This window comes from Clytia hemisphaerica, unplaced genomic scaffold (assembly GCF_902728285.1).
Source record: "Clytia hemisphaerica strain Z4C2 unplaced genomic scaffold, Clytia hemisphaerica genome assembly, whole genome shotgun sequence".
In the NCBI taxonomy this organism is placed as follows: Eukaryota; Metazoa; Cnidaria; class Hydrozoa; order Leptothecata; family Clytiidae; genus Clytia; species Clytia hemisphaerica.
In genome coordinates, this window is record NW_027104370.1 from 1,329,417 (window position 1) to 1,356,037 (window position 26,621).

General features: G+C 35.4%; 1 protein-coding gene and 1 long non-coding RNA gene across 6 annotated transcripts in view; one reads left to right on the forward strand and one right to left on the reverse strand.

Moving 5' to 3' along the window:
- LOC136818498 (EEF1A lysine methyltransferase 2-like) overlaps window positions 1-26,621 on the reverse strand; it is a 43,955-nt gene that overhangs the window by 7,314 nt on the left and 10,020 nt on the right. For 3 of the 5 annotated variants that reach the window (XM_067074838.1, XM_067074840.1, XM_067074841.1), the window contains exons 3-7: window positions 19,673-19,793; window positions 18,437-18,547; window positions 15,848-16,073; window positions 14,723-14,809; window positions 11,456-11,509 (exon numbers count right to left, since the gene is read on the reverse strand). In XM_067074838.1, coding sequence (XP_066930939.1) covers window positions 11,456-11,509; window positions 14,723-14,809; window positions 15,848-16,073; window positions 18,437-18,547; window positions 19,673-19,793 — 599 coding nt within the window. Of the gene's footprint in view, window positions 1-11,455; window positions 11,510-14,105; window positions 14,465-14,722; window positions 14,810-15,847; window positions 16,074-18,436; window positions 18,548-19,672; window positions 19,794-26,621 lie in introns of those variants that run through there. The other 2 variants (XM_067074842.1, XM_067074839.1) reach the window with 2 other exon arrangements.
- Window positions 475-7,928, forward strand: LOC136818501 (uncharacterized). Its single transcript, XR_010848245.1, has 3 exons — window positions 475-510; window positions 5,844-6,026; window positions 7,410-7,928. It is a non-coding gene; the product is annotated as an uncharacterized lncRNA (long non-coding RNA).

Genomic DNA, 26,621 nt, shown 5'->3' on the forward strand with positions numbered 1-26,621 from the left:
GATGATTGGTATTGTAAACGCCTTGATAAAGTGGGATTGCAAACGTCTTGATTAAAGTGGGAATATTTGGTGATTTCTCAATCCTATAAGGAACACAACGTTCTTTCAAAGCCCATCTTACGTTCAAAAAAGCGTTGAATGAAAACATTGCTGCACAACGATTTTCGACAGAAATCTAGATGCAGCTTAGTGAGATCAAGACATTCATTTTGAAGTTTGCAAACCCCAAAAAAGCGGTCGAATCAAAATTTCAAGTTTAAGAGAATTGGCCAAATTACTGAAAATTGTTTAACATAAGCAAAAAAAGCTGAGATTGTTAGAAATAACCTAATTCTTATAGAGAAACATGTACAAAGAAAGTCTCAGGGGAGGGAAAAACTAATCAAATTAAATATTATGTTGGTTCTACTTTTGAAAATTAAAATCCAAAAGTGAAATGTTTATATATTAAAAAAGCCTTTTTGGGAACTATCAGAGCGAACAGCCATCACGAGATGGAAGAGTTGAAAGGTAAAAAAAACATAAATTTGACGTTTGGCTTAGAAAAAGTGGGGTTAAGGTATTGGGTTATCTGATATTTCGATGGCGTATTGGCGGCCGCCCACGCTAAGGCTCTAAAGGAGCCCGATCTTCAGAGCTTTAGCGTGTCGGAAGAAAATTTCTACATCGGGTGCCAGATTAGGTATTGGGATAACGTACGTTTACTTGAAATTGCGAGGTTAAGTATCGATAGATATATCACGACGACAGCGGGAACATTGAGTTTAAAACCCAAAGGGGTAGGGTACAATTTCTAACTTTTCCCAGGCAAGAAAAAGTGAAGCCACTTATTTCCTATCCAGAATGCCCCTAGAACGCGCCGCAATCATGACGGCGGATTGTATTTGGTGGTTCCTTTTGGTTTTTGAGGGCTACATTTTTTGAAATCTAGCGATAGATTTTACTTTCAATCCAGCGTTTGTGTAAAACCCAAACCGTTCTGAAGTGAGTAAGTAGTTTCATTTCCCATCCAAAGGTTTCTACTTTAGCCCCTTCGGGGTTTTCAACTCAATGCGATGGATGGGTTTATTCTTGTCTTCATTCACGCTATGGAACTTTACTCTATAGGCTAACCCGAAGGCAAGGCAGACCTCTGAGACCTTACCTCGAAAGGAAACTGCTTCTACTACTTCTTCTACTTTGCTTCTAGGGTTTCCGGGGTTCCGTGCGTGTAAAACATTACTTCACGAATAGTAGAAACACAGACAAACGTGAACCTTTCACTTCAACAAAGACAAGATTTCTTGTTGGTAAAGGATTGTGGGAAAGAAACATATGGTATATGTTAATGTTTGTTTTGTTAGAAGACGAGACGAGATACCTAGGTCAACAACGCTTCAGGGAACAGTGTAATATGTTATAAGAAATTTACAAAAAAATCTAGAAAAACACTCAATGAGAAGAAGACGAATTCTTATGATATAAAGCTGATGTCAATCAAACGGAGTCGACAATCCAATCGAACCTTACTAATATTATCACCCGGGGGGGGGGGGGGTACTGACTTAGACGGCCGATGGGGAGTTTGAAATGTGGACCCTGTCAGTATGAAAATTTGAAAATTTTTTTCTTTTTCACTCGCCCTGAAAAGCGGCAAAAATGACCAAAAATCTGAGGAAAAAGTGGAAAATTGTTCTGATTTCCACCCTGAAAATTGTCCAAAATAACCAAAAGTCACCCTACCAGATGCACGGGGGGTAGAAAAGAATCTTCAACCTTTCTCAAGCAAGAAAAAGTGAAGCATTATGTTTGCCCCGCATTTAGAAATTGTGTTTGAAAAACACACGCGTCACATGTTCTGGATGGGAATAAGTGGCTTCATTTCACACCCATCAAGGAGTTTCGGATCTAGCCCCTTCGGGCAATGGTTCGATCGATATATTTTTTGGTGACTGATCAAACAGAGACGGAATAACTCTTGAAAAATTCATATGTGGCTAGATGTTATCAAATAACATATAATTGACTCCATGATCAAACTTCCCACTAAATCAAATTTATCTAGCCAACTGTCAAATCTGTCTTTAAGGTAAAGCTAACTCTCGCTAATTCGAACTCGAACGAGGAACATTATTTGTTCGAATTACAGAGAGATTTGAATTATAGAAAGTGAGAGTTTCTCCTCGACAGGGAATAAGAATAACTTCGATTTATTAAAAAGATTCGAATAATATAGAATTCGAATGGCTGAGAGTCTACTATACCTTAAAGAAGGATTTGGCGGGAATTTAATTTGACAGTTGGCTGGATAAATTTGATTTAGCGGGCAATTTGATATGGCAGTTATTATATTATTATATTATATTATCATATGGGATATTTGTGGGTAAAGATCTTTATTAGCCTGGACCGAGGTCTGATCTTCGGAAGGAGAAACCATAAAGACCCTGGGAACTATGGGAATTAATTTAAGAATATAAATGACGAAATCATTTACAGACGAATTTGTTACGATAAATTAAGAATAATAAAGCACCATATTCTTACAAAAAAGAGAAATCTCATTTTTTTCTCCATAATACATAAAATGGATATCAAGCAGATTAAATAAAGCTTTCTAATTCGCCGAAGTGCCGACTTCTTATTAAATGGAAAGGCTAAAACCAATTGCTGTGATTTTTCTAGACGACCAACTTGTGTTTTTTAGTTATCGGCAAATTCTTGAAGGAAAATTTGCGCATAATAGTTGGTTTTGGAAGGGGGTATATTGAAACATGTTGGAAACTTTTTTGGTGGCTTAAACTATGGAGAAAGCTTGAAATTTCGGAACAAATGTCTAGTAAGAAGAGTTTTAATTTTGAAACGTTAAATTTCAGTTGTTAACTGTTTTAAAAAGGAACATTTTATCGACCGCCGAAGGCGGTTAATTTTCCGAGCTGTATACGGGTAAAAAAGTTGGATTCAAAATTTGTCACAACTGTGCTATCCTTTTGAATATTTTAAAACTTGACTCGCCCATTCATGCCTATTCTGCACGTTTTGCAGAATTTTGTCGGTTAAAGGTTTGAGCAGCTGAGACAAATTTGAGATATTTGTAGAATCGCTGGTTTTCTGAAATGTGTGGCGTTTTACTACGGAGATAAAAAAAGCATTTTTTCGGAGATAACGACGTTAATCATGAATATATGAAAAACATGCTGTGGCGCCCCGCTAGGGAGATAAATGTTAAGTAAATAAAAAAACTTAAAGTATTTATTAGCTTCTGATTCAAACCACAAGTGATTAAACAACTCAAAATATACTATCTTATCAAAATGACTGATATCGTGAAGGAACTACTGTATACATGTATTATTTTTACAAGTATACAAAAATCCGAAAACAGGCTCAGAGATGCTTAGGTTCAAAGCTTAATAAGGCTGAAAAATGCTTGAGGGGATGCATAAGACTAAAACATAAATTTAGGGAAATACTGAAAATCCGCAAAATTCCAGCCAAAATCAGGAAAAAAATATTTTTCGTAGGCTCAAGTAATGTTTGCCATATGCCTAATTTTTCCCTATATCTGAGCCTAGATATGCTTATAAAAAATATCCATACTACAAGTTAAATCACGCAAACGAGAGTGTCGAAGTGGATCATTGTCTAAACCGATGAATTCTTTATCAAATTTAAGGCGGTCGTTATCCAGTGATGTGAGCACTGTTCTAGTAAATAGTACAGTGAGATTGCTTTTATTTTCAAAATTGTTTTCGAAAAAAAAAAGGAAATTTGATTAGTTCAGCCTTGATAGATAAATTCCAAAATCATTGATGATGAATCAAAATTTATACTTTTTCTGGCAGAGGGTACCTTTTTCCGTAGTAATTTATTTCATTTAATTACACAACAAAGATTTTCTGTTCTACGAAAAGCAATTTTCATCTCTCATTATTTTAATGTCAGAAATTTTCGCAATTCTTGCGATTTTTCTGAAATTGGCGAAATCAGATAAATTTGCACATCGTAGTGCAGTGGTAGAGCAACCGGCTACAGTTCGACGGTAGAAAACAGAAAGTTGCTGAGTGTAAAGAATTACCACCTTTCTCTTTTCAAAAGGCCAAAATCTGATGTAAAATATATTGGAGTAGTTTTCGATGAGGGTATGACGTGGGGAAAACATGCAAATCCAGTTAGACGGAAGAAAACAGAAAGTTGCTGAGTGTAAAGAATTACCACCTTTGTTATTTCAAAAGGCCATAATCTGATGTAAAATATCTTGGAGTAGTTTTTGATGAGGGTATGACGTGGGAAAAGATTCAAATGCAGTTAGACGGAAAGCCTATCTCAGGCTTAAGAAGATTAAGAGAGTCAGTTCCACCGTAAATAATGATACAAGGCGTTTATTAGTCGATGAGGCCCCCCAGCGGCACCCCTAATCACGCCATTACGCAAAAAAAATTTCTCCATCACGCATCACGAAAACCGCTAAAATTTGTCATCACGCAAAAAAATAGCAAAAAATAGCCCAAATCACGCATCACGCCTCAAATTTTTGCCCTATCACGCATCACGCCATCACGCCAAAAACAATTTCTAATCACGCCATCATGCAAGAAAAAAGTCCCAATCACGCCATCACGCAAACCGCTGGGGGGGGGGTGCTCGTCAATGCCCTGGTTCTTCCTCATTTAAATTATTGTGTGAACACCTGGAGTAATACTACATCTTATGTTTGTAAACGGTTTGAGTTCTTGTCCAGACAGATAACTCAAGTCTCTCAAACCAAAACACCCTTGGAAAAATTGACAAATTATAGCACTGCGCTAATGACTTTTAAATGTGTAAATAAAAATTCTCCTCCTTATCTGAGAAAGGCGAACTAGTAGGTGTGAACACCAGAGCTGCGAGGGAAAACAAGTTACGTGTTCAAAAACAAGAAACAAATAAAACGTTTCTTCATAATGGTATACTGACGTCTGGAATAATCTACCTAACGATCGCCGTCAAGCCCAATCGTTATCGTTTTCGTTTCTTTCAAGTCAAAAGCCAAATGTCATTTCTTTCAATAATCGCACGATGAGTTATCTTTTCTTCTTTGGCGCGCCTTCAAAGAGAGCAATTAATCGTTAATTGCATCCTGCAGAGAGCAATTAATCGTTAATCACATCGAACGTTTTAATTGCATTCGAAATTCATTTTGTGAGAAAGAAAATCTATAAGCAAACAAAAGAAAAACATATAAAGAGAAGAGAAAAATTTAAAACTTATAGTGTAATTTACTTTCCTGACGGGGAAAAAGTCGTGTAAAAAATTGCGCGATTAGCTCGTAATCACATAATAACTCGTACAATTCGAAAATTGCACTCGTGATTTTTTTGTTTCGAATTTTCCTCGTCCTTTCGGACTCGGAAAATTAATAACAAAAAAATCACTCGTGCAATTATTCTCCAATTGCACTCGTTATCATGTGATTACATATACTAATCAATTTTTATCTTTCTGTTTTTCATTCTCGTTTCTAATTTGGTTAAGATACTATTGTGTTCTGTTTGTGGCCCTTCGTGGAAACAATTCCTCAGTTGTCTATAAAGCTGTTGAATTTTTCGAAGCATGCCACGTCAAATATTTGTTTCTATTATTGTTGTTATTGTTATTATTAAATCGCCCGCTTATTGATCTTTGGGAAATTTAAGTTCTTTCTTTTGCCCTAATTCTGCTGTATTAGCCTCCCAGGACATTTTTCTTTCAATCCCCCGCCCGCTTATTAAGTTTTGAGATTTGTTCCAATCCCCCCCGCTTATTCCAAACCCCCGCCGGCTATTTGGTACCCGAGATTAACCACCGGGGGTATTTCATCATAAATCAATTGTTTTTTTAATTAGACTGACAAACAACAAATAAACAGAGAGGGAGAAAGAGGAATAACATCAACACAAACACAATGACCATTGACGAACATGGAATTCCCGAATGTTATTTAGGGTTGATTGAAACACTGAAATTACCGCCACTGCGACCGCCACCGCCCCAACAAGGAGGACGAAATGATTCTAACGGTACCTTAGGTAGGTGTCTTTATCAGTGTTGCAATCAGTGAAATAATATATTGGCACCAGCCTAAAATGTCACCGGATGGACTCACTTCTCTCTCGCTGAAGCAGATATATCATAAAAAAAGAATGCCTTAAGTGAAGGCTTCGGGACACGAGATTTTTTTTTCGCGTTGGTGCAATGCAAAAGACACGCTGATTTCGTCCCAGGGACAAAAGTGAGAGAAGCACAAATGTTATTAAAAGAGAAATGGTGTGGAGACACTAGAAAGCGTTCCTGGTTGATAGGATGGAGCATGTTGCATTGTACCAACACGAAAAAAACTTCTCGTGTCCCCAAGCCTTAAGACTTTCTGCTCAATGGGGTTTTGCTGAACTAACATCCCCCTGTATGTTTCTACTCGAATGAGGAGTTTTCTTTTCAGCACATAGAAATCTGAGCGGTTGGGCGTGGATCAGTGCAAAAAATCGACTGTCTAAAATTACTGGGATATCTACACAAAATATCGACTCTTTCTATCTGTCGAAAATAAGGGCCGTTCACATAGTACGTACGCACCACGGGGGGTCTTCTCAAAAGCGTATGCTTGCGTATAGCGGGAAGGGAGGGGTCAAAGGAAAATGTACGTACGCAGAAAAAATTTTTTCATAGCCCTTTTTTGCTTGTTTTTTTGTCGACTTTTACACTTCTTATACGCATCAAGGAAAAGAAAAAGTTTCTTAATAAACATTGAGTTTCATGTATGAAATAAAGGTCTGAAGCAAACGATTTGAATTAGAAATTTTCTTCAACCGAGGGAGTGGGGGTGAATGAAAAAGTGCGTACTCACAAGGGGGTATAGCCATTTGCGTACTCTTGCGTACAGGGGGGAGGGGGTACTTTATTTTCGACCTTTTAGTGCGTACGTACTATGTGGACGGTCCCATAGTGTTACAGAACCATATTTTCATAAGACTTAAGCACATTTTACAAAACAAAAACCCAGTTCAATTCTGGTTATGTTGTCAAGCCGGGTTCAATCTGCTAGTCGTCAGGAATTGAAACATACTTTAATCGGTTTAACTTTTGTGAGATTAAATTTAGCGATCTAATTTTGCGAGTCACGGTTTTGAAAAATTTCGCGTGGATTTAATTTCGCGAATAAGCCTAAAAACAGCTGAAAAATAATCATTTTTTGTCAAAAATCGGACTTTGGACTGGTTTCACCGCCGAAAATGTGATTTTAAAATTTTTATGGTGGATTTAATTTCGCGAGTCAGGAACTCACGCGTTTTCGCGAGTTTTAATTTCGCGAAAATGGAAAAATTCGCGAAATCTAGTGAAAGTTAATCCGATTAAAGTAGACATTATTTTCATTATCTGGGTCATTAATTTCGAATGTCTTGCATTTCACTTAGGTGGAAATAGTATGACAGACGACCTTAACAACAGTTATTATGCGTACGGTATCGGGCCGTTTTTATTCCTCTTCATTGTCCTATGGAACGGCCTTCTCATCTACAGTCTATTATCGAACCGACAAAAACGAAAACGAATCAGCATCACAAAAAGACTATTCATCTATCACTCATGCACCGATCTCATTACTGGATTAGTCGTGGTTCCCATACAAATAACGGCTCACTTTCAGCATGGATACACGTGCTGGTATCTTAGCCTAGCTGTCATGTTTACAGTTTTCAGTCAATGTACTGGTGTTAGTACCTTACTGACTGTTTCATGGTTAAGGTGGGTTATTTAAAGTATCTTAGCCTAGCTGTCATGTTTACAGTTTTCAGTCAATGTACAGGTGTTAGTACCTTGCTGACTGTTTCATGGTTAAGGTGGGTTAATTTAAAGCTAAACATTACTGAAATCGTACACATAGGTTGCAAAATTAAAACACTCCCTTATCACAGACCCAGTGGGATTTTATCAGCCAGCGGGGGTATAGATAGTGGACCAAAACTCGATGGGGATTGATATTCCCATATTTTTTTATGCCAGGGCCTGGGGGGGGGGCAAAATTAGATGGGGTCGATATTTTGGGCAATTTTTCCAGTGAGAAGGGGTCCCTGTTGGTCTGTGAGAAGGGGGTGTTATTATCTTAATGTTTCCAAATACTACGATATCATCACAAAACACTACACGTTTTTTTATAAGAACATCAAAATTTTTTGAAGCCTTCGGATGTTCTTAACTTTTTGGGTTTTAAGCTTGAAAATGTTCTTAAAATGTTCTTAATTTCACTATTTTGTGACCATTTTTACCTATTTTACTAAGAAATTGGCTTCTCATAGGCCCGGTAGGATTTTATCAGCCAGTGGGGGTATAGATAGTGGACCAAAACTCATCTGGGATTGATATTCCATATTTTTTTATGCCTATATGAAGATATTTTGGGGAATATTTTCCAGTGAGAAGGGGGTCCCAGTGGGAAAGTGAGAAGAGGGTGTTATTATCTTGTTTTAGAGTCTGCGAAGCCTTACAATGTTCTTAACTTGTTCTTAACATTTTGGCCATCGAAGTCTTATGTTCTTAACCCTTTCCGTGCCGATGTCGTATATATCCGACATGCAAATTTTCACTCTACTTGCCAATGTCGGATATATCCGACATCAAATTTTTTTACCTAATTGCCGAGGCCTTTAAAAAAGAGTGAGCTCTATTGCCGAGAAATCAGCTTTTAGGCAAATGGTTTTCTTATTTGCCAATGTCGTATATATCCGACATAAAAAAATCCATAATAGTAGTGAAAGTATATATTAAGTGCTCAAAAGATTTATTTCAGGTTTATTTTAGTCTATCATAAAATATATATAAAACAAAATGTCAAATACAAATGTCAAACATTGGCAAATAGGAATAAAATATCCTTGTCGTATATATACGACATGCGGCAACACGAGTTAAAATTTGCATGTCGTATATATACGACATCGGCAAATCAGGTTACTAAAAAAAATTACCCCTCGGCAAATGGATTGGGGTACAAAAATAAGGTAACGGCACGCAAAGGGTTAATAGTTATTATTAAAAAAAAAAACGAGTATGACATGAAAAAAATCAGAAATTTCTTCTTGTATCACACACTCCAGGTACCTATCCATCACCAAACCATTGTTGATCGTCAAAGCAACATGGGTACTACTAACAATCGGCCTCGAATTCATTCTCACATTGACAATCTCACTGTACACATTTTTTGTTTATCTCCGAAAATCCACAGCGCATATGATCGCTGCTAACTTCCTTGTACTGGTTATCTATCTCTCATTAAGCAGTATTATACTCATCGGTTTTAACTTGAAATCTTTTACATCGTTGGGTCAACAGCAAAGGCGAATGTCGATGTATGATGATAATACACGTAATAGCAAACGTAATAACAGGGCTGTTCTTACACTGGCTCTTATAACATCATGTTACTTGATTTGTACTGTACCTTACATAATATATTCCTGCATGTTGGGAAGTTATTTATACTCGGAGAACGCTGAATTATTGAAATATTTCCGATATCTGGAATCGTTTATTTATGTCCAAGCTTTGTATTTATTGAACTGTGGATTAACAGCCATGATTTATGTATGCAGGAATAAACGACACTTCTTGAAAAGACGAGTTACAACTCGGTCTAGGATCGGTCAACAGAAACTTTCAGTAGGACTTAAACAAAGACGGCATCAAAATGAGAGCTCGGAGACAATTTCAAGTTCAACATCGGCTGTTTGAAATTATGAAAAGACGAGTTACAACTCGGTCTAGGATCAGCCAACAGAGACGTTCAGTAGGACTTAAACAAAGACGGAATCAAAATGCGAGCTCGGAGACGCTTTCAAGTTCAACATCAGCTGTTTGAGATACAATTATGAAACTGATGAGTTATAACTCGGTCCTGGACCGTAAGATTCAAAGAAAAACGAGATCAAAATACGAGTTGAAAAATGGTTAAAATCCAAAGAATGGTCACCCATTGCATCTACTACGCCATCATGAATAGCTTCATCAAAATGCACGTTCCGGTTTCAAATTCGACTTTGATTTCGACTGTTTAACCCCAAATACAAATAAACGATATCGGTTTAACGTGAAAACTCAGATTTGATCTCCGAATATTGCCCACAATGCTTTGCGCGAAAAAAAGCCCACGGTGAAATTTTTCCGCACAAAGCACTGTGGGGAATTCTCGGGGGTCAAATCTGAGTTTTCATGTGAAGTCGATATCGTCTATCACAGCTCGGTCTGAGATGTACTTTAATGTAAATAAACATTAATTTAAAAATGATAATTATTTCTTTTAAAGCTTTTAAACTTTTATTTTTTCACAATTATCCGCCTTATTAAAAAATTTCAAAGCTTTATTTCTGATGGCTTTAAATTTATGATAGATCCTATGATCCTATTTAAGTTAGGCCCTATGAAATACCTTCCCACTTTCCTTTTTTGAACGTCATGTAAAACAAAAACTGTAAAGGCCGGTCTACACTTGCGAACGCTGCGAGCGCACTTTTTGGCTTCAATCTTTTTTGCTTTGAAAAAAGATTACCTAATCGGCCAAAACTTAGTCGGACATAAGTGAATAAATTTTGGCTTGGTGACTAAAATTAGGGCCGACTAAAAATTTGGGCAGACTAAAAATTTGGGTCAAATTAAAAATTTATAATTAAGCTTTCCTTATTTAATTTTGCAGTATTTTAAGCTTTCTCCTGTTTTCCATCTGCTTGTAAATTTAGAAATGGCCCAAATGTTTAGTCGGTCTTAATTATTAGTTGGCCCTTAGTGACTAAATTTTGACGAGGTGACTAAAATTAGGGCCGACTAAAATTAAGGCCGACTAAGTTTTGGCCGATAAGGCGAAAAGAAAAGTTGAATCACATTTCAACTTTATTCAACCGTTACGTCAGATCACGCCAATGGAATTGCTTCAATTTTCTTTTGACCATTAGCGTGGAAGCTTAAGATTTCTTCTTTGATAAACTGATGGCGAAATGAATAGCATGGTTTGGGTTGAGAGTTTGAATTTCCCAACTCATAACGACGGTTGAAAACATAGCCAATCAAATTCTGTCATTCTTTTAATGGTCACACTTTCGTTTTAATTTTAGTAAGTGAGGACAGCGCTAAATTCTAATTTCTCACTAAATTTTTTGAGGAAGAAATCTGCCTCACAGCCCTAACCCATTCCGTATATATCAGTTTATAAAAATACAGGACGGTTCTCCTGTCTAGCATCGCATGGGCTATGAAAATAGTGCCAAGACCCGACCATGAAAAAGCTTTAAGAAAAAGAACAATAGACCTTTACATAAACGACGTCACGAACATCACTTGCTATGAATAGGAATTAGTTTTAATAAAATCCGCTGGGAGTTAATCACCATGGCAATAATTTCAAAAAGAGGTAAGTGATGTTCGTAACGTAATATATGAAAAAGTCTATCAACGACAAAAACAAACATACCTTTATCTTTATTCGAATTGAATTGAATTTCGGACGACAGAGAATTCGGACAAACTATAATTAAAATAAAACTCATTAACAAAACATTCTGCAACATAATGACCAAATGATAATTAATAATATTTCTCACAGGTCTTTTAACGTGACCTGTCCCTCTCTCTCTCTCTCTTTTGACAGGTTGTTGTTTTCGTTTAATATATTCCGAAATTGGGCCCTTAGGTTATATTTTATGAGACGGCTCACTTGCTTACGTGTTTTTTCGGTAAAGAGATGTCAATAAACTATTATGGACTTGAAATGAATTATTTAGATACGCCAAGGGATGAATTCTTTTATTATAAGAATTTTTGAAATAAAAAGGGTAAGAGAGAAAAACTAATGAAAAATGATTTGACTTTAACGGTTTTGTTTTTAAATAAAAGTGATATCGTTTGCTTACTCATTAATTTTAATCCGGGGGGGGGGGGTACGGTATGTGCCGCCCTTAAGGGTAACTTTTTTAGATTTCCAAAGTCCCACTAAGGGTCGTAAAATTCCCAAAATTTTCCTTTGTTTTCTCCTTTTTAGTCCCAGTAAGGGTCAAAAGCTCGAAAGTCGGGCGGCACCTCTGTCAGCTCGCAACCCTAGTACCCCCCCCCCGGATTTTAATTCACAAGCTTCTTCACATAGGATTGATACGAATGTGGAGCAAGATTGGTCAGAAAGAGGAAAAGAAAAACATTTTTTGCTTATATCAGCATAATATAACAATAGGCGACCACTATCCTGATATGAAATATGTGTCTGACATGAAACGGGAACACTTATGTAAAAATAAAACCTTTAAATACATACCCAAACGAGAAACAATAATAGGTTTGGATTCAATTTTTTTTCGAACAATTTCGAAGGCCCAATCGCAACTTCCTTTTCATGTAATATACAACACACTGTCGAACTTATTTGAATAAATTCTCATTCCCTGTCAAAGTGAAACGCTCATAAAATACATTCTATAATTCGAATCTCTCTCACTCTGTAATTCGAACAGATTCGTATATATTTTAATATCAAATTCGAATTAACGAGAGTAATTTTACTTCAAAAAGTTGAAAATTTTGATGATTCTAATTCTTCCTATGATATGAATCTCATTTGAAATGAAGAAATATTCAAAATGTTCTTATAAATAAAGAGGAATTAGTTTTAAGTTATGTTTGATGACCAATAATTTTTATTACTAATTCTTTAAAATAAAAACCAGTCCTACAGTTATTTAAACTTTAACAAAGTTAAGGCAATGGAAATTAAATATTTCCCCTACATTTCCCATGTCTTTTATTTATATGATATGATATGATAAACTGGTGAAAAGTATAGAACCATTTTTGTTCACGTTGTTCTGATTAAACATGAATCAGGCTAGCCTAGAAATCTAAGCTAGTTCGATTCAGTCACTACAAAATATATTGAGATTTTAGAGTATTTTCACGTTTTCAGAATTTAAAGTTCGGGCCAGTATTGCTATTTTAGCACTTCCACTTTCTTTCATCGAATATTTCTATTTTGGAGGGGTTCAGTGGCTTCTAGGCTATATTTCAAGCCTTATTGGAGCAAATTTATGCTTTTAAATCCTGAGATCCTAAGGTCCTAACTTAAGTGTTAAAACTCAGAGTTAATACTCTACTTTCCAACTATAGTTTAACGTGCTTAAAAATCATTTGTGTGTGGTGCTTAAAATTTCGCAGGGAAATCCCCTTTGTCTCAAATGTTTTGTCCATGATTGTAGGATAAATCTGATGGTAAGTTGTGACTGAATAATTGCATATTTCTTTCAATTACGGAAATTTCCGATTTTTTACCACGTGACCACGTGACCCGTTCTGATCAATCAGAAGCCCACCGAGTCCCGAGTTCATTTTTTGAACGCGCCCTAAGCTCTAGTTTAGCTCTAGTTTAGACGGCCGACTTTCTGCCCTACCTATTCTAATTGTTAGAGTAGCCAGAAAGAGGGTTGTTTCCAATCTTTGCTTGGAAAGGTTTGAAAGAAGACATTGCATTGACGTCAAAAGAGGGCGATGCATCACTTTAGACAGCCCACTTTATGCCCTCTTTAATTCGCAATTAGAATAGGCAGGGCAAAAAGGGGGCCGTCTAAACTAGAGCCTAGTAATTTATTGGGCTTTTTCCAGAAATAGTCCGTGCACCCCCTGTTGAGCATATTGGATATCCAGGGGGTTAACGATTTTTGTCCAGGGGGTTAATGATTTTTGTTCAAAAGTCGATAATCATGGGGTTAAATATCTACAAGGGAGCGGATATCCAGGGGGTAAAGTATCTTTTCAAGTAAAAAATACGATATCCAGGCGTAAGCATCTTTATAAGAGAGGATATCCAGGGTCGTTAAGCATATCTTTAAGAGTGGATATCCAGGGGGGTTTCTACTAATAAAGTAGGATATCTTCGAAAAATCGATATCCTCAAAAGTGGGGGTAAAATTTTTTTCTGGAAAAGCCCATTCCGAGGCAAACTTAAAGTCCGCAAAAATAAAAAAATCTTTAAAGCGCCGAAAACGCTATATTGTCATAATCCGCTTGTCCTACCTAGCTTTGTTAATAAGGGCTCAGTTAACTAGGCTAGAATTGGGAAAAACCAAGTATAACAACAGCCATTGTAGATGAAACCATATAACCTTTTTTCAATGTTGTTATCATTATTATCATTTTTTCCAAGTCTTTTAATGATATGGTATGAGATATAAAAAGATGAGCTAGTGAAAAAGTATAGGACCATTTTTGTTCATGTTGTTGTATTATTAAATAGGAGCTGGACAAAAGTTCCAAAGCATAACTACCGTACTGTGAGCTCTAGTTATGTTGATAACGCCATGTAACCTTTATTCAATGATGTTATGAAGCTTTCCAGGACATCTATCGACTTATCAACGTTTGAACTATTAGGTCCGTCACCACTGTATATGATTGACGAAACCGGAAATTACCAACACACCGAATAATCAATCTCCAGTTCCTATAAGTAAAAACGTTAAAGTTAAAAAAATAACCAAGATCTTAAAGTCTGTGAAAAAAAGATGTACAATATTTTTATTTTTGGCTATAATTTTCCAAGCGCTTGTACAATAGAATAAGTTATGTCGTATAATAAAATCGTTGGAAAGATATTCAAATGTGCTTATATCATCATCTTCTTTTCAAAATTTGTTCAAGAAAGTGAAGTGTTAATATCAAAAGAGTGGGGGTTAGTAAATACAGCAAAAACAAAACTTACGTCTGAAAACATTACTAGTTACAGTTTGGCCCGACTGTCCACCAAATTGGAAAGTTGGTGCTGGAATGTCACAAACAAACTCGAAACCTGGGAAAAAGAACGTATATAAAATAAAATTTCTCTCGTTGGGAGTTTCGGTGAGTGTCAGGGTGGGGGCAAGTGAAAGGGTACGGGTCACCACCTGTTAGGTCAAATCAAATCTGAGTCCCACTCAAATGGTCTGGAATTGGGCTCTTCCAGAAAAAATCCGTTCATGGGGGGTGGAGGATATATTATTTTTTCATGAATTACCCCTGGACATTTTGATTTTTAACCCCCTGGACACGGGTTATACCCCTGGACAAACATCAAATCAACCCCGTGGACACAAAAAGTTACCCCTGGACATTGCAATTTACCCCCTGGACAATTTTTTGGTATTTTTTCAATACCCCTGGACAATTCATCCTCCACCCCCAGTGAACGGATTTTTTCTGGAAGAGCCCATTATAGCCTAGTCTATAGGAGTAGGTTTTTTTAAAAATCTTTATGAAAATATTTTAAATAAATTATTAATTAAATACTTTAAATTTAGAAATACGTGTATAAACGTCACTCGAGTTTGAAGGGTTAGCTCTAGTTTAGACGGCCGACTTTCTGCCTTGCCTATTCTAATTGTTAGAGTAGGCAGAAAGAGGGCACAAAGTTGTTTGTTAAAATCTTTGCTTGGAAAGGTTTGAAAGAAGACATTGCATTGACGTCAAAAGAGGGCTATGCATCGACTTTAGACAGCCCACTTTATGCCCTCTTTAATTCACAATTAGAATAGGCAGGGCAAAAAGGGGGCCGTCTAAACTAGAGCTTAAGCAGTTATTAACATATCGTCCGAAAATTATTAGCTTACCGTCCGAAAATTATTAACATACCGTCCGAAAAATGTTAGCTTACCGTCCGAAAAATGTTAGCTTACCGTCCGAAAAATATTAGCATATCGTCCGAAAAATATTAACATACCGTCCGAAAATTATTAACATACCATCCGAAAAATATTAACATACCGTCCGAAAAATATTAACATACCGTCCGAAAAATATTAACATACCGTCCGAAAAATATTAGCATACCGTCCGAAAAATATTTACATACCGTCCGAAAAATATTTCTTTATCTCGTCTCCAGTCCAATTACAAGACGTAATTAAAAACCAGGAACCTTCTTTCAATAATGTTTTCAAATTCTTGATATAAAGTCGACTTTTGTCTTGTGCATTGTCTGGATTCAAACATACGGCATCGAAAGTTCCTTTGTCATGGCATAAATCGAAAGTGACGTCATTTATTTTCCACGTGGATGGGTCGAGAAAATCAGCTTGCTTTGAAAAAGAGAATGCAAGAAAAACACATGTTTTGGATTAATGACAAACTTACTCAAAATTACCGATTCACTTTTGACTCTCTCTAATTCGATCTTTCAAGAAGCAAAAAATTTTCCTCGAATTAGATAAAAATTCGAATTATCGAAAGTATTTTATACTAATTTTCAGCTAAGGCGACAAACATTTTAGTTCGAATTAGCTACAAGTATATTTATTCTTAGAAAGATTCGAATAGTAGAGGTTCGAATTAGCGAAATTGACTGTATCTGACTTCTCGAATTATCTAGTTGGCCCAGCGCTAGCGATAGGGCCTTTCATTAGCACTTTTCCGTCCGTGTATCTGTCTGTCCGTTTTGGTAGAAACGGCGCTTAAAACCAGTAACACACTTTTTAATTTTGCCGTCTGGAGAGGGAAAAGCTTGCCACAATTTTCAAAACAAAACAAGATGGCGGTCGAAGCGAGGAGGTTGATTCGTACTTTCTTGAACATTTTCTTTGCTTTAGTGGTCAAGAGACTTTCAAACCAAAGAAATTTTGTAAATATTTTTCTTTATAAACCTTTTTCAACATTGTGCCATAGGTATCTTATAGTCTTTGCTCAAGTTTTCATAAAGTTTTATGAGTGAAAATTCTACCTTAAATCACTTTCATTTTTAGTTTCTTGTTTTCAAAAAGACTTTATAAATTTTTAGGAAATAATGGCTTCTGATATAGAAATAAATAAACTGAAATGCAGCTGATGTGTAAAATTGAATAAGATTGGAACTTTTTTCTTGATGCTACATCTGGATCTGTCGCTGTTCAGCAGGCTGTTAACAAAACAACGCTGGTCAGTGGTGAGACGTGGTATGATTTTTAAACTCAACACATAATTATTTCAAGTAAACTGATTCTGGAATTTGGCAATGGACACTAAAATGAAAATGGAGCCCATGTGTAAATTGGAACAAGATTGGAACTTTTTCCATGATGCTACGCGTGAAAATGGTTATTTCTGGATCTGTCTCGCTCGTTTGACGATTGGTGGCTTGATTTGTCAAACTCAACACAGAATTATTTCAAATAAGCTGATTATGGAATCATGTTAATGGAGACTATAATGCAGCTCATGTGTAAATTTGAACAAGATTGGGACTTTTTCATGGTTGCAATGCATGAACAGTGAAAATGGTCATTTCTGGATCTGTCACATTAACTTTTAACTCACATTAAACCACATGAATTTTATTAGCCTTGATATGCAGACCGTAAACTATTTCATCGTCTAGTTTTTTAAAGATTAATTTTCTGGTTTACGGTCTAGTTCAACTAACATGCCTGCAGGGGATATTTCTCCCTTAATATGTGAGTGCACCTAATTGGTTAAAAAGCGCCCACTCGCTATATATTCACGGGTTTTTAAAAATATTTTTCTATGGGCGCGCATAATTTATGGAAATTTTCCAGCTAGGACATTTTTATTCCAACCCCCCTCCGCTTTATTAAGTTTTGAGACTTTTTCCAACCCCCCCCCCCGCTTATTCCAAACCCCCCAGCTATTAGGTACCGTGAGATTGGGTAACTTGCATCAGTGAAGTCTAACATGCATAGCCCTCAAATGAAAGACCTGGCTGGTCATTAAAATACAAAATTAAATCAAAACAAAAATGGTAGAGTAGAGCGGAGCTGCGTAGTTGTATTTTAATGACCAGCCAGGTCTTTCATTTGAGGGCTATGCATGTTAGCCTCCACTGATGCAAGTTACCCAATCTCATGGTACCCGAGAGTATTCAACCGGGTGAACCTACGCCTGTAGACCCGGTTGGTAGGAGACCATTCAATAAAATTTCAAGCGAGAAGTACAGCGGTGATTTTGGAATTTTGGAAAAACTTTTCCTGTCTTCAATTTGATCCATGTCAACAGGGTCATACATTTGCTGTTTTGCACGCTCGTTTTCAACACGTTGCTTTCAGCCCCTCCTGCCCAAAAACTTTCTTCCTACGCTTACCTAACTCATATGCTTACTTTCTTCCTTTTTCCCCCGCGTGATATCGTTCCAGCCTGACTAGCGTGGAAGTCTACTTTACTGCTACGATGAGATCGCACTTTAAAGGTTTTGTTTTTAAATAAGAGTGACATCGTTTGCTTACTCGTCAATTTTAATTTATAAGCTTTTACACATTGGATTGGTACGGATATGGAGCAAGATTTGTTAAAAACAGGAAAAGAAAAACGTTTTTGCCTATATCAGCATAACATAACAATACACATAACAGACACTGTCCTGATATGAAACATGTGCCTGATATGAAACAGACACACTTATGTAAAAATAAAACCTTTAATGTGACAAAAAAATCATATTTTATGGAAGACTCACAGAGAAATGACATTGTGTTTTGACATCTCTTGAAAGTGCGATAGCATCAGCAAGCTCGATGGCTTGTTGTGAATAATCAATACCATAAACATTGCTATAACCTTCTTCCACCTGTTCAAAAGAAACAAAACAGATTTACCTTAAGGGAACAAATTTTGGCAAAAAATTTTTTTGGCGAATTTGGCGAATTGCCTAAAAATTTCGCCAGATTCGCCAAAATTTCTTTCCGCCAAATTTAAATTTATAGATCATTCGCCAAAATAAATTCTCGCCAAATTTAATTTTCTATCAATTTAGTCTCTACTTTAATGGGATAAACTTTCGCGGGGATTAAATTTCGTGGGTGGCACTATTGGGTGGCAACATTTTCATGATTTTGTGACTTTTACTGTCAAATCATGCATGTTGGTTGTTGAAATACACATTATTTGCGCTTCTTTGATGCAACTAACCATTCAAATAGTATTTATTTGGCATATTTTGAGTTTTGTTTAGAAATATTTCGCGGATGAGGCCGTTCCAAATTTCCATTGGGACTTAATTTCGCAGATTTTCGCGGATGACACCCATCCGCGAAATCCGCGAAATTTAATCCCCGCGAAAGTTTATCCCATTAATGTATTTCTCTTAAAAATCCTTTTTTTCCTCTTTTTTTCAGCTAAAATATTGAACAAAAATGGGTCGTTCGCCAAAATTAATTCTCGCCAAATTTAGAAATTTTATAAAATCGCCAAAATAAATTCCGCCAAATTGCACCAAAAATGGCGAAAGATTTCCTAGGTATATTTCACCAATTTTAACAACCTATGTTTAATAACTGTACAGGGGGGGTTGTGGGTGGACGAACCTTTTCAAGCCAAAAATATTCCCCCCCCCCTGGTGGAGAGTTGCGAATTTGCAGAAAATCATTGGAAAAATCTTCATACCCTAAAATGAGTATTGACGAACTAAAATACTGAAATGAATCATTTACGCCCTGGAAGTTTTAAAATAACTTTTTATCCCCTGGAAAAATGAAAAAGTTCTTTAGAACCCCTATAAAATCTTCTTCGGTACGGATTCTTAAAATAAACCTTAAAAGTGACACCACCCTTACGTTACTCTTTGTATTTTACGCTATTTAACAACTAGCGGTTTGAAGAACGATAAATTACGCATGCGTATAAGTTTCTATTTGGGTCAGCTAGACACAATAGATGAACTGTGTCTTAAACATTGATTATAATCCAGACATACCATATGGTGAACAAACAATCCATTACCACACCCAACATCCAAAATGTTTGAATCCAACGGTAAAACATCTTTTTGTTTCATAATGTACTTAATAACCTTTACCATACGTTGGTGACCAAACCTGAAAAATAAATGGAATATTCTCGTTTTCACTTTTTAAATCTGTGGAATCGATCTCAGCCATGCTGGCAGGTTGTTTGAGTCATTCTACAATCCCCCAATTTATATCTGAGACACTTCACGTGGTCTCCCTCCTCCCCCCACTGTCAGCGTTGAGTTCCCGGCCATTTCCAGACTCTACACTGATAGTGGGGTCTAGGGGACGGATTTTCATCTTGCAAAAATGTTTAGAATTCTTCTGTCTCAAGATATTTGTTGGGGGATTATAGCTATCAGTATTGAACGTTACTTGACGTTACTTATTATTCCATCCAAACTTCGATCTAACACCTATAAAATTGCACAGTTTCTTAGTTGTTAATTTCACACTAGCCTTAGCTGAGATCTTATCGCTTCTCGCTCATTTCCAACTTGATGAAGAACCACAAAACGGAAGGAACTGTTCATCATGCCATTACCTTATTCATTGGCTGTACCAGACGACCTAGCGAGTACCTCACCAAAAACCGGGATTTTTCATCCCATTTCTTAGTGAGTTCCACTTTGACGATTTTCGAAAAATGGAAGCCTTTCAAGTGTTTTGACGCAAATTTGATTTTGTTGATACTGCAAGAGCTTCAAACGTTTAAAGTGACGTCAAAAAATCGAATGTTTAGAGCCCGAAAACCTGGGCTCAAAACATTCGAAAAAGTCGCAAAGTGGAATAGACGTTAATTGCATAGAAAACAAGCGATACTTTTATGGACCTACCTGGTTATCTACAGAACATTGAAAATTCAATTAAAAATAGTTTTACATTAAAAAGTAATGAAATTGATGATGTGTTTATAAAAAACGTAAAATGTGGCCAAATTTCTTATTAAACAACATTTTTAGCAAATCAAACCTCAGGCCAAAATACTCTGTTAAACTGCGACTTTATCGGGAAAAAAAACAGTTATGTACTTTTTAATTAAGAACATTGACCTATGCTTTAAAGTAATGATTCTTGTAGATAAAGATCTGCTTGATTTTTTCTTTTTCACATGATGTTTATTTATTATTGTGCAAAAGATAAGAAAAAATTGACATTCTTGAAAAAAGCTCATGACTTTAACTACTTGGTAAGTGCTTATAAAAATGATTTAATTTTGCTTATTTTCTTAGAAAAACACATCAGCAACGGAGGAGGTTCACGTCTAAACATAAATGTTTTTTCAAATGAACGAAAAATATCTAGATTTTGTTTTAAAGCCAAAAAATCTTCTTGAGAAAATCTGCTTGAGCTATTTTTTACCTACGATAGTACCCTATGTTCATGCAAAAAATCAGAAAAAAATAATGATTCAATTTTTCACAGTCCAAAAAACACCTTTTTAGCCATTTTTTGACTAAAGTTTGCGTAATTATCTTTTACAAAAATCGGCGGCTCCGTCAGATTTGAGGGTTTATACATCTTTGAGCAAAAAATCAGAAAAATTGAATAAGCAAATTTCGAGAGAAGCTAATAATTGAGTAACCAGTACTCGATGTGCTTAAAATATCAAATTTGGCTCATTTTCTTTATATAAAAACTCATTTAGCAACCAAAATTTCATGAATAAATACAAATATTCTTTTAATTTACGACTTCAAGAGGAAACAAGTTTTATATTCACCGTAAAGCAAATTAAAATTTTCAAAAGAATTTATTATCCAATGTGAAAAATAAAAACAGTGTTTACACTTTTTCTGTCAAATGTGAAAAATACAAAATACAGTTATGTATACTTTTAGTAGTTTGTCAATATTTTGCCACTACTGTAATGAAAAAGAAACTATAAAATAACTGAAGATCGAACAGCATACAGACAAAAACATATGGTAGTAAAAGTGTAGTAAAACGCTTGGTAGTGAATGAATTTAACAGTATGATTTACAGTATGCTAGTGTGACACGAGAGAATTTTTTATGTAGAGGGAAAAGGAAGGAAAAATACAAAAGACACTAAGATTAATACGTTCAAATTCACTCCATTTTCTGACAAATCTTAGAGAAATTTTACTCCATAAAAAGCTTTTTTTCTCGTCTTCCATACTTTTTCTTGTTGTATGAAAAATTTATTTGCGGCACAAAGTCTTTGTATAGTGTCGTCGCACCATATTTCTAGGAGCGAATTCGTGAGATGAAAAATAGTTACAGTTGGGAACAACTCTTTTCGAAATAATGAAAAAGTTAATGAAAAAGTTAGTTTTATTTTGTTGTTGGCGATACATAAAAAAGTTTCATTTTTGGTGCAAGTTTCAAAAACATCAAAAAATCTATCGTGTCAGCCGGGTTAAAGCCCGGTTGTATGCGTGTAAACTATAAAAACAGCCATTTGAATGTTAGAATGTTATGTATGCAAAATAAAATCCGATCAGAATAAGGCTTTCAAAACAAAAAATCTCGGGAAAATATATATAACAAACAATAAGAGCACTATAGTGTACCAGGAAAAATATTAATTACAAAAATAAGAAGTTCCTGGTTAATGTGTGTCTCAATAAAATAAGAGATTTTTTATTTTGCACCATGTTTTACTAGTTTTGTTATTTGCATTGTGTTTTTATCATAGAAAATATCGATATTCTCTGATTGTAGAATCTTTTCTTCAATACCCTCTGTATTTCCAAAATTAGCATCAATAAGCTCCGAGCTTAGTTGTAAATGGTACTTTGTTGAGTTTTTCTCCATGTAAACATCACAATAAGTTTTGTTCACCAGTTTAGAAGAAAGTTGCAAATGATTGCATTTTGACGAGGGGCATCGCAGAAACTTTTGATTTTCTTGCAGGTTCATTTCTTGTTGGCAAGCAGAACAACAGTAGGTTTGATGTAGACACGCGCTTGTGAATTCGGGTATTCTTTTAAACTGGGTTTTTTTACACCGAGGTCGGTAGCTCTTTGGATTGCAGAATGTCGTTTTGTTTCCAACTTCAATCCGTAAAAGATTGATGTTTTAAGATCAGTGAAAACGTATGTTGTTCCCTCTTTGATGGTGTCAATGAAATTGCCTTTTTTCCAGACTGAAATACGTATGCTTTCAGTTCCATCGTGAATAATTCCGTCTCTAAGTCGTCTCCCGTTGCTACCAACCACCCTCTCCTCGTTTGCCAACCAATACAAATTACCCTTCACATTGACAGCGTTTGACTGCTCATTAATATTCACAATGTTAGTAAGATTCAGTTCAGGTGAAAAATCCAAGCTGAAAGTTTCTACTATAAGTTTGCTTCCGATTTGGCTATTGAAGAACATTGTAACTTCCCCTTTGTCATCTTGTTTCTCTTTCACATTTTTAACGGTAATTATCTTATTCATTTGTTTGTTGAACATGCCTTCAGTTGGAAGCCCGAGCTTCATGACTTTCACTGTCGAAAATGACGTTTTTGATGTTTTAATTTTGATGTCTGAGTAGGTGTTGCCAGTATCCGGAGTTACGTCTTCACCAACATGACATAAAAACCCAGTTATATCCAAATTTGATGAGCTTGGAGAGCTGAATTTCAAAGTTCTTTTTGCAGGCGAAGGGCTGCTTGGGAAGTTAGATCGCTTTGTACCAGAAGACATGATTTTTAAAATTAATTTTTCAGTTACCTAAGGGATTGAATTCATAATAACAATATAAATGAAACTCGCAAACCCAAAATCTTAAAAATATCAAAATAAAATAAAACATGTTCACAAAGTGAAAAATGTACGTGCAAAATAGCTTTTAGTATAAAGTAGCTTTCCAATGGTATCAAAATCATTGTTTAACCTTCAAGCTATAAAAAAAGGTTCTACGTTATTTTAAAGTTTAAGATTCCAAATTAAAAAAAAAAATTCACCTTTTTAAGAATGCTTGATCAAGCAAAAAAATACAAAAAGTTACATAAATCAATTACGATGTGAGACCTCGCTGGTGAGACAAACAAAAACAAGCAAATTACGGAAAAAACAGAAGATACAAAATATAAATAAGTAGTTAGAGGCTGAGAAATAACATCATTCATTGTAAAGTAACTACTAAATGTTCTAAAAATCACCGTCTCCTCCCAACCAGTTCCAAAATCAAATTAATTTGAGCAACGAATTTGAGGACTATTTCATAAACAAACCAAGTTAGCAATAACCGTAAAAAATAGAGAGAAAATGAGTTTATAGAAAATGTCAAAAGATTCGTACAAGCGAAGTAATTAAGTATGATCGGCAACTTTGTTTTCTCTTCTTCTTTATTTCTATTTACTCAAGTGTTTTTGACCTATTGATCTATGTATGAATACTATGGATGTACAATCAGAACTATAAATAAAGAGCACATGGGGATGTGACGTCAAAGAGTCTTCTGTTTACTATTATTGTAAGAAAACTCGTCGTCTGCAATAGTTCCTTTTGATAAAAAGAAAGACGTGGTTGTGAAAAATGATAACGGGTGCTATATAATTTATTTTTCCAAAAGTGCAAATTAGCCTGGAAAAGGGCGAAAATAATTAATTGAAAAATACGATGGCTGTGAGATAATTCATCTTTTCTTTTTTCCGAGAAACATTATCTTTTTGAAAAAAGGAAAAGAATTGATCCAAAAAAGTCCAAGAAATCCTTTTTTAGCTGTTTTTTGGCCCAAATTTGCCCAAAATAATTTTTTTTCGAAATATATAAAAATTTGGGAAAGAACTACACGCTTTTTTATAAGAATACACTTTATAAGAATGTCCATGATGAAAATGGCCAAAAAACTAAGAATATGCTAAGAATATCACCATCATGGAATTTTGCTACTAAAGCTAAGAATGCCATTTTAAGATTCCAATTATAAATTATCAATATACCCAAGTTAGGCTAACTCCTTTTACAAAAGTGCCATTTTATGCTTGAGACGTATGTACTAAATGTTAAATCTAGTATGAATTAGGATCGCAACCTATGAATGTGCTGTAAGAATATTTTAGGATGATTTTCCCAAAAAAGTTAAGAATATTCATGATGAAATGGATTTACACCATTCTTATAAAAAAAAAGCATGTAGTTGTGATTTTATTGGCTGATTTAAGCGAGATTGAAAAAATAATAATATAGAACTTCCACTGCTGTAAATGTTACTCATATAAAATCCAAGAAACTTTTTTTTGCATTTTGCCGACCTTAATATTTGAAAATTTTATTTTTAATAATACCAACCGACCAACCCATATTTTTCCGACGCTCTGCCCACAGAAAAACAAATTTAATTTCTTTCGCCTAAAAAGTTCCATGATTTTTTTTCAGAATATTGTAACATCCCTGTCTTAGTGACCCGGTGCAAATGAATGAAATCTTAAATATGCAGTGGGAAACTTCAAAGAGAAAGATCAATTAGGGATAGGCTCAAGTTGAATAGGATTATTGGTGACGTACTTTTATAAAAAAAAGATCGTTTAGCTCATTTTCTTATAAATATGCTATAATTATAAGGAGCTACCTGTTGCTGCAATCATTCAGAACACAAATAGTGACGATCTATATATTAAGACTCGTCCTTTGTTTTCATCATTAATTGCTCCCGTGCCCATTGGGGTGGTGTTAAAGGGAGGGGTTGGATGGAAGAGAATAGGAAGTACGAGTAAAAATTATATACAATTTTATTTTACATTTCATATTGTTTTACATTGGTATTTACATTAACTTACATTATAGGTTTTACAATTTTTTGTCCAAATATCTAGCTTTATACAATTTAAGTTTTAGTTATAGGAATGAGATCGATAAAAATCGCAAAGTGATCACTGTAAGGGGAAGGCATCCACTCTGCTGGTTTGGAGCAATTATCGTCGAAAATTAGATCTAAGGTGTTTCCGTCAATGTGGGTAGGATGCTGACAACGTTGGTAAAAGATATTGGGTGGTAAAACTTCAAATAGATCTTCGATGTTATTGGGCAAATTAAAATCACCAAGAATTACTGTAGAGTAGTCAACTGCATCAATTTGTTGTCGAATTTGATCAAGTTCAATTTGTAGTGATTGTATGAATAAAGGAATAGAGCTTGTTGGTGGCCTGTAAGTTAATACAATTAAAATGATTTCATTACGTACATTCAATAAAGCTGGAAGCACTTCAATATTACTAACTGTGTTTAATATTTGTATAACATTGACCTGCTCTGTATCATAAGTTATAGCTAGACCATGTTCAGTATCTTTATGCTCAGTCGTCCAATTCAGTAAGTTTGGATTATCCTCTACTCTTTTTGCAGTGTTTGTGCCAGTTTCTGTGAAGCATAATAAGCAACATTTAGAAGTGTATACTTCATCAGAGAGAAAATGTTCTATGTGCAAGTTCCACGACCTGATATTAAAAAGACACAAGTTCGGACCATTCATGTTTTCTAAAGGATGCTCTATCGATATATTTTTGTTTCGTCTCATTTCTTCCATTGCTTCTAGTGCTTTAGTATTAACAATAATATGTTTTTCAGGCTTGAAATTCAATAAATGAATTCTGTCACTTGATGTTGCACGAGACAGGAGTGTATATAGCAATCCCGGTGTCACTGGTGCTAACCCTCTCCCAGTTTTAGTTGACTGGTCCAAATTACCACTAGCGTATTCTAATGTACTACCTTGTGCTTTATGAATCGTAGTCGCAAAGGCAACAATCAACGGGAATTGCTTTCTTGTAATTGTAATGTCGTTCACTTTAAAAGTTTTTGTTTCAGGCACGATTGGAACGCAGGTTTTAAATTCACCTTTGAGTCTTGGGTCTTTCAATTTGTTACCTGCTGATGGGTTGTCAAATTGTACTAATATCATCCCTGATGGTTTATCGTCTCTAAGTCCTTGTATATAGCGAACTATTCCAGTTGAGCCATTG